Here is a 12,807-nt window from a genome sequence, read left to right on the forward strand (position 1 = left end):
GAACTCTCTTATACTGCCAGTGCGCATGTACGTTGGTGCAGCCACTACTGGAAACAGTATGGAGGTTCCTCAGAAAACTACAATTACCATATGATCCAGCAATCCCACTCCTGGGCACATATCTGAACAAAACTGTAATTCAAAAATACACATGCGCACCAATGTTAATAGCAGCCAAGACATGCAAACAACCTAAATGTCTATCAACAGATAAACGGATAAAGATGTGGTACATATATACAATGGACTACTACTCACCCACAAAACAGAATGGAACAATGCCATTTGTAGCAACATGAATGCCACTAGAGGTTATTATACCAAGTGAAGTAAGTCAGAAAGACAAACATCACATGATATCACTTATATGTGGAATCTAAAATATGGCACAAATCAACCTGTCTACGAAACAGACTCACAGACATAAAGAACAGACTTGTGGTTACCAAATGGAGGGAGAGGGATAGACTGGGAGTTTGGGATTGGTAGACGTAAACTATCACATACAGACTGGATAAACAACAAGGTCCTACTGTATAGCACAGGGAAATATAGTCAGCATCCTGGGATAAACTATAATGGAAAAGAATATTAAAAAGTATGTATGCTGCTGCTGCTAAGTCACTTCAGTCATGTCCGACTCTGTGTGACCCCCTAGACGGCAGCCCACCAGGCTCCCCCGTCCGTGGGAAAAGAACACTGGAGTGGGTTGCCATTTCCTTCTCCAATGCATCAAAGTGAAAAGTGAAAGTGAAGTCGCTCAGTCGTGTCCGACTCTTAGTGACCCCCCATGGACTATATAGCCTACCAGGCTCCTCCGTCCATGGGATTTTCCAGGCAAGAGTACTGAAGTGGGGTAGTATACATGTGTGTAACTGAGTCACTTTGCTGTACATTAGAAATTAACACATGTAAATCAACTATGCTTCAATTTTTTAAAAAGTAAAAATCTCCATTACTCAGTGTAAATAAAAAATGAGTTTCTTCTTTATTTTTTGTGATCAGATCTGACATCTTTTATGAGAGTAACACTAGCTGTTGTTACAGATAGATCCTCAGGACTCAATGGCTTACTCTAACAAAAATTCCTATCATAATGCTCTCCTTTTAGCAGTGATAGAGGAACCCAGCCTCCTTCCATTGTGTGACTGCCATCTTCCAGAGATCATCCTCCTGTGCATTCAGCCAGCAGATGGGAAAGAGTTCATAGCTCTGAGTGGGTGAGATGTTTCTACAGCCGAGGTCTGGGAATGGCAAAGTTTACTTTTCGCCAAGTGAACCCCTGGCTATGTTCTCTAGAGGAAAAAGAAATAGAGTTTGGTAAGCACCTTTGAGTTTTTGCCAAAATCTAATTGCTCATAATTCTGATTTACTTAAGGCTAATCAAGTACTTACTTTATACTTTGTTCGCTTATACTTTTTAAAAAACACTTATCCACAGCCAGCTAGTAAACAAACATTTAGAATGTTCTTAAAAAGGCAGGAATACACAATTGGATAGTCAAGATTACATATATATATAGATATATATATATATATATACATACATACATACACAGATATAGTTGAATTCGGAGATAAAAAACACTGCTTACATTACCAGACTGGCTAAAAATCTCTTACATGCTCAAAAGTAACCCTCCCTCCACCATCACAAAAAACCCTACCCGAAGGGTGTCAGAATATTTGGAAGTATCCCTACATTGCTTCACATCTGATACTACTAGAACTAAATTGTCTAAGTGCTTCTAGATTAATTTTAAATCTTAAAAAAAAAGAGGCAAGATAAAGTTCTCTAGAGGAAAACAAAAATTCTTGAGCTAAAACAGTAAAAAGAGGTATATTCATTCTATAAGTAGGTACTTTTGAGATAAAAGTGACATGGGAATTGGCTTCTAGAAAAATGGGCTTGTATCAATTTTTCTTGATTCCTTTTAAAACGACTTATATAATACTAAGATGACATTTTAAAGCTACCATATATCCATAACCACATGGCAGGCTCTGTGTTGAGTGCCTTCTGTGTATTATCTCATTTCAACCCCAAAAGTAACCTTTGACATAAGTACTAAAAGGGCCTGGATCTTTTAGACTAGATAAAGATCAGAATCAAAACAAAAACATACCTAAAGCAAAAACATATCTTTATATATAACTTGTTTCTAACTCCCACTGACCTCAACTTCAGCTACCAAGGATAAAGAAAACAGAAATAAACCTATGACAACATTTGGAAAATTGACCCGTTTTAATTTTTCAAAACAAAAATACAACACAACATCAATTTTTCTTTTTTTTTTTTTGCCATCTACAGTTCAATTATTTCCAAATATTCTAAGACCAAACAGAATCCCCTGCCCAGAGCAGGGAATTAAAATGAGACGCTGAAGTCACACAAAGGTGAATGCTGAAAATCAACATTCCAGCCGTAGGCCACAAGTCTTCCATTTAAACACACTCTTAATTCTTTTCCTTTCACAGTTTGTTAAAGTGTTTTACAGGAAGTTCTTTAAAATAATTTGATCTCAAATACCAGGTTTCTTCAATGATACACAGCTCCATGAAATCTGTGTCTCCATCTGATTGATAGGAATAAAAAGTAATTTTTGTCTTTTTTGGTAGCGTCAAGAAGTAAAACTATCAGCCAGATTCCTTTAGTAATAAATCAGGAAAGGAGAGATAAGATCTGGGTTGTGCTGGGTGCTGTTTCTATTTGTCTTTCAAGAGTGTGACTATAGAAGCATTAAATCACACTCTTGCCACTACAATGATTAGTACTAGTAATCTTTTTTTAGATGATAAAAAGGAAAATGTCCAATGGACATAAAAATGGTCAAAAATCGTTTGCTTGTTTTTCTTACTGCAGGTCATTTCCCACCCCCCACCCGCCAAAAGAAGATACAAAATGAACATATGGTTGGGATGGCAACTCCACTGGACATTCCAATTCACCCAGTTACTTGTTCCCCATACAGATGAGGGGAAGAGGCATTAAGTTTTATTAGTAATGTTATAGCAGTAACCAGATGTGTTAATGGCAGCTTATTTCAGGTCCATCAATCCTTTGAGAACACACAGAGGAAATCATGGCTGTTGTTCTCCAACTGCCCACATCTGAATACATTCCACTACCATGGAAACTACAAAGGAAGGAAAAATATATTTATTCCAGGATTCATTTACTAGGATTTTTAAGCGCCCTCTCTTCTGTAGAGCCCCAGAGCGGTGATGAGTGCTAGGGGCTGCTGTGCTTCCCGGCATGTGCTCCCATCCTCTGAGGGTCCTGAGAAGGATAATGGATTGGTCCTGGAGCCCTCATGAAAGGAGGGGGTGGTCCCATGGGGTGGAACATGTGTGGCCCAAAACCTACAGATGGGAGAGAACACATCTGTTAGGTTTGCAATTCTCTTGATAAACTTTCAAACCATGAATCTTTCTAAGGTCCAAACCAGCTACACATTGACTTCTTTGGTTTTAGAAACCTTTCCCCTCAGGACGGCTAAAAACAACTCCATAGGTCTCCAAGTATTGCTAGTATGTCACCTGAGCCTTTGCTATCTCTCAAACATGCCAATCCTACCAGATAGGATTTGATCAGAATTTGGGAGGTGAGGGAGAAATCAGGCAAGACCCTGTCATCGTTAATCTCAATGCTTTATACTAGAATGAAGGTTGTTCAGAAACCAGGACTTACTCCAGCAAGTATGGGAACTCTGCCCAGGCGAACCAGTTACTTGTGATTTACTCACACAGTTCACGCTGGCACTGACAGTGCTGTACAAAGTGCTGATCCCTGAACTGTTTATTACTTGTCACGAACAAGATAAAGAGCTAGAGTCAAATTGTAACTTCATTACACAATTAAGCACAGTTTAGTTCATCTAACAATTTTTTTGTTAACACGACTTCCTTAGGAGCTTCCCTGGTGGTTTAGTGGCTAAGACTCCACACTTCCAATGCAGGGGGCCCAGGTTCCATCTCTGGTCAGGGAACTAGATCCTGCATGCCACAACTAAGAGTTCCATGCCACAACTAAAGATCGTGCAAGCCACAAGTAAAGATCCCTCATACTGCAACAAAAACCTACAGTTCTGCATGTGGCAACTAAGACCTGGTGCAGCCAAATAAATAAATAAAAAGATTAAGGAAAAAAAAGACTTCCTTAATGAATTTACATTCTGGTGCAAACTCCTTATCTTGCTGCAAGCAGATGACACCTACAGCCTACCCTTTAAGCAATGATGCTCTAGGGCATCAGTTAAGATATAGAACAGAGAACAAACTGATGATGTTAAGTTGCTTTACAACTTAAGTTTAAACTTAAGTTTGTCCAACTCTTTGTTATACTATGGACTGTAACCTGCCAGCCTCTTCTGTCCATGGGATTTCCCAGGCAACAATACTGGAGTGGGTTGCCATTTCCTCCTCCAAGGATCTTCCCAACCCAGGGATCCTCTTTATGTCTCTTGGATTGGCAGGCAGGTTCTTTACCACTAGTGCTACCTGGGAAGTCCTAAACTGGTGACAGGTCGTTGTAATCACAGTAACTCCCATTCTGATGATACATATACTTAGATCTTTAGAAAACTGGTGACTTCCTTCTTAGCAAGCCAGTAAAAAATGAAAATACCCAGAATGACAACAATCAGATTTACTTGCAGACATCTATGGAGCAGACCCGAAGGCTTAGATATGTTAGACATGACGGTACAGGGTCTGGACAGACTTCAGGAGGATTTTCCTAAGTCTAACCCATTTCCCTACTTCCTAAGAAGTTACCTGGGGGTGGAGGCGGGGCAATACCAGGTGGGGGTGGCAGGGCAATGTTCACCACGGCCGGAGGACCACTAGGGGGTAGGTTGAAGTAGTTGGCAGAGGCTTCTTCTTCTGCGGCAGGAGGAGGAGGAAGAGCTAGAGAAGAGAAGAGAGCTAGTTAGAGCAGAGACCGCTGTGTTTCTGTGGAGTGTTTCCACTACCCTGAAATCCTGAGGGGTCCTGCTGGGAGAACGCAGCTGCTGGGAGCCAGAGACTGGTCTCCTCTAACATTCGAGGAAGGTCAGGGCAGTATGAGTATCTGAAGTTAGCAAGCTGCTGGGTAGGCAGAATCTGCACTCACCTCCTGGGAGCCCTGGAACGGGCTCGAGCTTGATTCCAGAGTCTGTGGTTCCGTCCTTCTCCTTTTCTTTCCCTCTGGCTGCCTGGGACCTGGGAGACACAAACATTCAGGCTATCAGCACTTGGTTCCACCTTCTCTCACACCTCTGTTTCTCACGTTTCCTAGTCCAGCAGAGCTCCTTCACTCCTGCCTCCTCTTCAGCACTCACTTTTTCCTCATAAATGCCATAGTGGACAGGAGCAAAGGTTTTGAAGACAGAAATACTTGGTTTCAAATTTTGCTAGAATCGCTTTAGGGGATGCAGGAGGCAGCAATACTGTGTTGAGCCCAGTGTTCAGGAAGCACTCTATGAGGCCTGCTGCTGCTCTGAGAGGTCTCCCTGGCTCCAAGCCAGAAACTTGTTCCACTTTTGAACGTTCAGGGCATTTTACCTGTCTCTCTCTTATGCAGTAAACACTTTCAGGCTTAAATTAGCTGTTCTTCTTCACTAAACAATTGGCCTTTAAGGACAGAATCCAGGTCTATTTAATTCATGTGTAAACTTGCATGCCCTAGTATTATCCTTGACCTATAATATCTGGTCACAAAACACATGAACCTTCAAAGCATCAGATTACTACACGAAAACCCTGAATAAATTTCCAAAGTAGCATCTTCCTGATAGCCACAGGAACGAGCATCAGACATAATGAAAAGTTTTTTTTAAATGTCCTACTGATTTAAGGCTGTTCACCAAAAGCTTACTAGCCCCCAGATAATGAAAAGGTTTCTTGAAAATCTCAATAATGCTTTTTCTTTTTTGGTGTGCCATGCAGCATATGGGATCTTAATTCCCTGACCAGGGATTGAACCCACACCACCTGCAGTGGAAGCACAGAGTCTTAACCACTGGCCGGCCAGGGAAGTCCCAATGATATTTTAATACAGTCTCATGCTCACCTTCCCCATTTCACGTTGAGCCTGCGGCCATTGACAATCAACTTATTAAAGGACTTCTCGGCAGCCACTTCTGCAGCCTGCCTTGTAGCAAACTGGATGAAAGCACACTGCTGTCTTTGCACAACAGTGATGGTCCGGATCTCTCCAAACTGATAGAAGTGATTCCTGAAGAGACACAGGTAGAGAAAAACGAGAGCTGACAACAGACATTCCCAGGAGTCAGAATGTGGATTTAATAAAAAAGAAAAAAGAGTTAATACTCTTTCACTGATTCACCACGAGGCAAGTGGCCTCACGGTGATCTGCCTAATTACCTGTAGGTGGTCTCCCCTAAGCCTACTGTGGTTGCCCCTACTGTGTGGGCACTGTGTACTGAGGAAGGGAAAGAAAAAAAATGAGTAAAGGCTATCAAACATCTCAGGGCCTTTCCTATGGAAGAAAGGGGGCTCCAGTAGGTTCCCTAAGGATGTTAAATCCTAGATAAGAGGTTAGCAAAGTATTGTGCCCAGGGCTGATGAGCCAAGAATGTTTAAATAAAAAATGTTTTAAGGTTGCAAAAAAGAAGAGAAAGAGGCGGTGGAAGAAAGTCTGCCATCCCTGGGGAACTGTCTAGCTCACTTAGTTTAATGTAGATAGGCTAACAAGGACAGGTTCTACACCTGGAAAGGTTTCTTCTCCATGCTCTTTGCAAGAAGTAATTTCCACCACTATCTGCCCAGATGTCTTATCTAGCCAAGCAAAATACAAGAATAACACAAAATTACCAAATACCAATCTCTTTAAAAAAAAACCAACAAGTTAAACCATCTATTTTTTTATAACTGCAAATCTCTCTTTCTTCTATGTAATTAATCATTCCTGGTTATGTGCCATCTTTAGAAATTCTAATGGTTATTAGGTCAAATAGAATCTCATGTAATTATTATCCTAAGCAAGCATGGAATAAGCACTGTCGAAGACTATTATCTGTCATCATAAAGAACTTTATAAAAATTCCAGTCAGTACGATACTATAGAGCAACTAAAAAAAATGTACTCGGTACAGAATTATCATGTTTTCTCAAGTTTTTGCCAAAAAATATTATTCCAGGGCAGGTGAAAGTAAAGATAACTCATAAAATTATACTCACAAACCTTAGATCGGTCTCAGTAATAGTATCGCCCAGACCACCAACATACAGTGTGGTGATAGTCTTGTCCTCTGGTGGGTCTAGACGTGGCATTGTTGAAGCCCGCTTCAAGAGTTTATCTGCCACAGGGTCATTGATTCCATAATATCGGTCTTTAATGTTCTGATCAGCAAGGGGGTCATCTGGATCTGTTGGTTTTTCATGTCTATGGTTCAAGAAAGAACAATGCATAAAGGTGAAACAAAGGAAAAAATTTTACAGGTATCAAACAACAGCAGCTATATAAAGACCCCTGAAATGTTTTTTGAACCAGATACCATGGCCATACCAAAACATAATTATTAAAACAGAGCTAATATCAAGGAACTTACTGTATCACACAAGGACATGCTAGCCTCCTAAAAGTCACTTAAATGGCCATAGGGTGGAAATTTCCTTATCAACAAATGCTTTTTGGGCTTCTCTGGTGGTACAGTGGATGGGAGTCTGCCTGCCAATGTAGGGGACACAGGTTCAGACTGCACATGCCGTGCAGCAGCTAAGCTGGTGCACCACAACTATGGAGCTCGCATGCTCTAGGGCCCTTGAGCCACAATTAATGAGCCTGTGTGTCACAGCTACTGCGGCCCAAATACCTAGCGCCTGTGCTCTGCAGCAAGAGAAGCCACCACAATGAGAAGCCTGTGCACCATAGCAAAGAGCAGCCTCCACTCACTCCAAGTAGAGACAAGTTCACACACAGCAACAAAGACCCAGAGCAAGCAACAAATAAATAAATGTGAAAGAAATGCTTCTCGCACAATTCACTTCAAAACCAAAGGTAACCACAACATGGTTACCCCTCTCTAGGGCAACGGTTCTTAATGTATCTGAGGTCTTGCATTGCACTCAAGAGCTTGATTAATCTATGGACCCAACCCCAGAAATAGGGAGAGCTAATTTTTTCTCATGGGTGGGGTTTACCAACTCCAAGGTAAAACCTCCTAATCCAGATGCCTGGCAGTCTTGACTCAAACATACTCACATTTTAGAAGTCTGGCTTTAATCTGATTTCAACTATACACTGAGATTTAAGCCAGTTGTACCATGAGAGCCAAGACTGACATCGTAGGTAGGAACCTGAGGTCAACACTGATATTTTACGACAGAGCAATTTAGTCTCCCAAGGCTTGCTTATAGGTAAAGGTTCCATTATACATAAAAACAACAATTCAATCTCTGCTCCTAAGATATAAGATACATGACACTAGCTGAATAAACTTTAACATTTTGAAGCATAAATAATTTAGTCTAGCACTTCCCCCTTCATAGGTAACTAGCCATCTGAAAGCAAACACTGAAAAAGCACTTCAGCTCTTGCCTGTATGGACACTCCTCTCCTCTCTTACATTCTCCTTTCACCCAGAAGGAGCAAATGTGCGGTCGATTCCTTTTGTAGTAGGGTGTGGTCCGGGCCAGTTTGAGCAGCATGTCACTGGTGGATGTGGCTTTCCCCAACATGCCAACTGGCCGCGTTCCATCAGAGTTGGAAATCTACAGAGGAATGACACATTCCGAAGGTAAATTACACAGACTATGTCAATCCCCTAGGATTCTTTCATCAAATATAAAACTATATCAGGCAAGTGGCAGCACACCTCTCTCTCCATATTCTGTGTGTAGTACTCTTTGTTGACGTCGGACTTTGGCATGTCATCCTTAAAAGACAATCCTGCATCACGAACCTGGATGGGCAGACCTAGAACAAAGGAAAGGAAGAAAAAACTCAAGATACATTTTAAACCATATCCAAACTGAGTACGTAGACAGAATAATATAATATAACATCATTCTTCCTTTCTCCACTTTATTTGGTAATAGAAGCTTTATTTTAATTCAGATTCTGTAGCACTGTCAAGCTAATACTACTACAGAGCATTCTAAGAAATTATCCAAATTCCTAAGTTTTCATGAAATGAATGTTTAAATATTTTAGATGAACAAGCTCTTACTGTAGTCAGATCTGACCTGCAATTAATAACGCATCTAGCTTTTACTATATCATGATTTAAAACAAATGTAAAAAGTGTATTATTTTTAGCCCTGTCCTGCAGATCCTCTGAATAGTCATAATCATGTAAGGATCACTGTACTGCAGAACTAGAACACTCCCTTAACAAACATACAAATAATATTAAACAGTATGTGACCAGGACTCTGATTAGCAGAGTTAACTTTCTGAACTTAACATAAATAAACCCAGATTTTCCTTTTTCATTTTATTGTATAGTAGAAACTTGCTGAAAGGATGTTTTTCTGAAAAACAAAAAGTCACCTGCAGTAAAAAAGTCACTGCCAAAAGAAGTTACTCTGCAACAGTAGCAATACAGTGTATCAGTCCTAACAACATAGTTGATATAAAAACCCAAAGCACAATTAGCCTGAACTTTGGTAGGGATTGTGGAAGAAATGTTCTGGATCTAGACAGGAGTCTAAGGCAAAGAAATTACCTGTCATAGCAACAATGCCTCTAACTTACCTTGGCTATAAAGGTATACAGAAGGCCTTAAACCTCCCTTCTGTATAAATAGTCTTTAGCATAGTTGTGTTGATTAATTACCAACCTTTCTTAAAATCACTATTGTTGTTCACAACTCTAGAATAACTTAGTATGGTTCTTTTCTTCTTGGGAAAAGCAGAGCACAACAGAAATTTCAAAGTGGATCAGAACGAGAGACAGGGTGAGAAGAGGGAGACAGGAAGACCACTCTGTTGTTTAGAGCAGCTGCACACTTTCAGAACCATGGGGCAAGTCAAACATACCATATTCTAGGTCTAAGAGGCAGGTCTGACAGACATTCTTCAATTTACTGCAGGTCTGGCACACTTCAGTCTTCTTGAAACGCATGCGGACCCCAGGGCACCAGCGAAACACTGTGAATGGCCTGGCACAGATCTGGAACACAAGATAAAGCCACAGAGTGTTAACGGTCCTGATCTGGACAATTAATCCAGGAGATTTAGTAACATCAGGAGATTCAAAGAAAGGATCCCCAAATCTAGGGTTTAGAGGAGATCTTAGCAATCATCTAGTCTAAACAGGATCTGATGTTTCAATCCTTTACAACACTCTTCTTCAGTAGTTTAAAAACTCAAAAATCAAAGTCCTCCCATTCTAGAAGTCACCAGCATTAACAATGTAATTCTTAATCTTTTATGGGGTAAGTAGGGAGTGTCCTATACTTCTTTAAGAATCTTATATCTATGACCTTCCCCCTCAGCTTAAAAATGTTCATAGGCATAATCACAGAGGATGAGATGGCTGGATGGCATCACTGACTTGATGGACGCGAGTCTGGGTGAACTCTGGGAGTTGGTGATGGACAGGGAGGCCTGGCGTGCTGCAATTCATGGGGTCGCAAAGAGTCGGACACGACTGAGCGACTGAACTGAACTGAACTGATAATCACAGAACATTTGGTATATGCAATCCCAGGGGGTTCAAAGACCAACCACAGACATCAAGTTAAGAATCCTTGCGTTAAATGGCTCATTTTCTTACCCCTACCCTAAATAGTTAACAGCCAAAGAGTACATAAATGATACATGAATGCATGTGTCACACTCACTTTTATCAAGGACTTCAAACCTCACGGAGTCGAAGAAAAAAGGAAAATAAAACTAAATCATTACTCTTTAACACACTTACTTTGCATTCCTTCCCATACTTTTCTTTGGTCTGAAATAGAAAAAATAGAGGAGTTACAGACATGGGGGAAAAAAGCTGATGCCTGCTCCTTCTCTACACAGTTTCCAAGAAAAGTATCTGGAAATCCCTGGCATCTTAAGGGGTGGGAGAGAGAAATGGGACCCTACCCTTTTTGGGGAGGAGGGCAAGGAAGGGGCTGGGATATAATCTAATCACATACAAACTATGACCTCTTAAGAATTTTATGGATCTAACATGGAGTAAGTATGTACCTTTCCACAACCACAATTCTTAGATTCACCTCTGGCTCCCAAGTTTTCTTCCAAGAACAATTTCCTAATGGTTTCCACAGTCCCTAAAGCACAGAGGATGCAGGCAGGGCCAGTCCATTTTTCAAAGTTTAGTCAGAGGTAACTACTCTAGACTCATCCTGTGATGGTACTCTGTATATAGTGAATCAATACCTCCGAGATTGATCACAACACAGCCCTAATTATTAAATATAAACTGCTGCTAAGTTTACTCTTATTTATAAGGAGAGAAAGTACCTTACACTAAACACATTATAAGGTGTGGAAGCTAAAAGGCACTTGAGTTCAGTCCTGGCTCTCCTTCTAATTTGCTGAGGTCCCTGGAGTCAGAATATCTGAACTTAAATCCCAGTTCCACACCTTACTTGCTGTATTGAAAAGACATAAACTTTCTTTGCCTCTGGTTAACAGATCTGACTCCTAGGTAAATGTTCAATGGATATTAACTATTATTATGACTCCTAGATCACAGACCGTCGCCGAGTTCCAAAGTGAGAGAGCATGACAGTCCTTTGCAAATTCTTCTACGCTTAGGGTTAGTAAAGAAGCATCATTACTTCTTCGTGGCTAAGAGAACTACATGACCGACAGTGTGCGAGTACCACAACATTGACAGAACATATACAGTAGGTCCCGTTTTACACTCACTCACTCACCATTCGGATATATGGGTTTTCTCCAAGACACGTCTGGCACAGAATAGGGAAGTCCTGGTGAAAATGGGAAAGCTGGTTGAACGCCAAGCTCCAAAGGCCTTGCCGTCTCAGCCACTGTCGTGCGGCGGGGGGGAGGGGGCGAGGAGCGAGGCTGGGGAACAGGGGGAACCCGTGGTCCAGCACGGGCCGGGTCGCGGGAGGAGGCGCTGTATGCACTTCCGGGAGGCGGCGGGAGTAAAGACCCGCTCGAAAAGAGTGGAGGGAGTAGGCACAGAAAGGGAGCTGGTCCCAGACCCTGGCTAAACCCCCTCCATCCAAGCCCTCAGGAGGGCCTCCCTCCAGCCTTCAGCCGTAGCCGAGTTAGGCCGCGGTGCTGGCTTCTTCTTGGAATTCCCTCGGCCGCACCGCAGCCACGTCCCTGCCCGCCCGCTGGAGCCCTGACTTCGCTGCCTCTTTCTGTCCTCCTCCGACAGGCTCACTCACCGCATCCTCCCAATTCTGCCTGTTGTAGGTGTTGGAACCTAGAGAGGTCGCCATCTTCAGAGCGTCTGGAGGCAGCCGCAGCTTCCGAGTTGGGAGAGGACCGCCACAATCCCGTCAGGCCCCGCGGCTGCCTCTCGGCACGTTGACGTCTTATTTACGCGTCTTGCGCGCCCTTGAGGGCGACACCTTGTGTAATGGCATCGCTTGCTTGGAATTTCTTAACAATTGGCCTCCAGTTACTTCCTTCCAGTGGTGACAGCCAGTAGTGAAGAGTCACAAGTTCAACTAGTTTATTTAAAAACTGAGTGAAAGAATAAAGGAACTATAATGAACGAGGGCCTGGAATCAAAACAGCGTCGACACCAATGAGCGCTTATTATGCTAAAAAAATGGGGGGAACGTCTTGCGGTGACTATCTAATTCCCACAGTAAGCCCGCCTTAGGGTGGCCAGATTTAGCAAAAACGCATAACGTCTAGTAAAAT

General features: G+C 42.0%; 1 protein-coding gene across 3 annotated transcripts; it reads right to left on the bottom strand.

The window, feature by feature from the left end:
- Positions 1 to 968: 968 nt before the first annotated feature.
- Positions 969 to 12,481, bottom strand: RBM22 (RNA binding motif protein 22). Of its 3 annotated transcripts, XR_008706372.1 has the most exons (12): positions 12,324 to 12,480; positions 11,841 to 11,894; positions 10,874 to 10,903; positions 9,988 to 10,120; positions 8,823 to 8,923; positions 8,546 to 8,718; positions 7,190 to 7,390; positions 6,056 to 6,220; positions 5,117 to 5,205; positions 4,780 to 4,911; positions 3,184 to 3,366; positions 969 to 1,295 (listed from the first exon to the last, which is right to left on the bottom strand). XR_008706372.1 is itself a non-coding variant. In XM_055558730.1 (11 exons), the coding sequence occupies exons 1-11, from the start codon at positions 12,375 to 12,377 to the stop codon at positions 1,261 to 1,263; spliced, it is 1,167 nt and encodes a 388-aa protein (XP_055414705.1). In that variant the 5' UTR covers positions 12,378 to 12,481; the 3' UTR covers positions 969 to 1,260. The 3 variants fall into 3 exon arrangements, 2 of the variants coding, with proteins under 2 accessions (XP_055414705.1, XP_055414694.1); XM_055558730.1 differs by lacking the exon at positions 3,184 to 3,366 and having other exon boundaries at positions 12,324 to 12,481; XM_055558719.1 differs by lacking the exon at positions 969 to 1,295 and having other exon boundaries at positions 2,230 to 3,366.
- Positions 12,482 to 12,807: the final 326 nt, after the last annotated feature.

Source organism: Bubalus kerabau, chromosome 1 (genome assembly GCF_029407905.1).
Source record: "Bubalus kerabau isolate K-KA32 ecotype Philippines breed swamp buffalo chromosome 1, PCC_UOA_SB_1v2, whole genome shotgun sequence".
NCBI classification, from domain to species: Eukaryota; Metazoa; Chordata; class Mammalia; order Artiodactyla; family Bovidae; genus Bubalus; species Bubalus kerabau.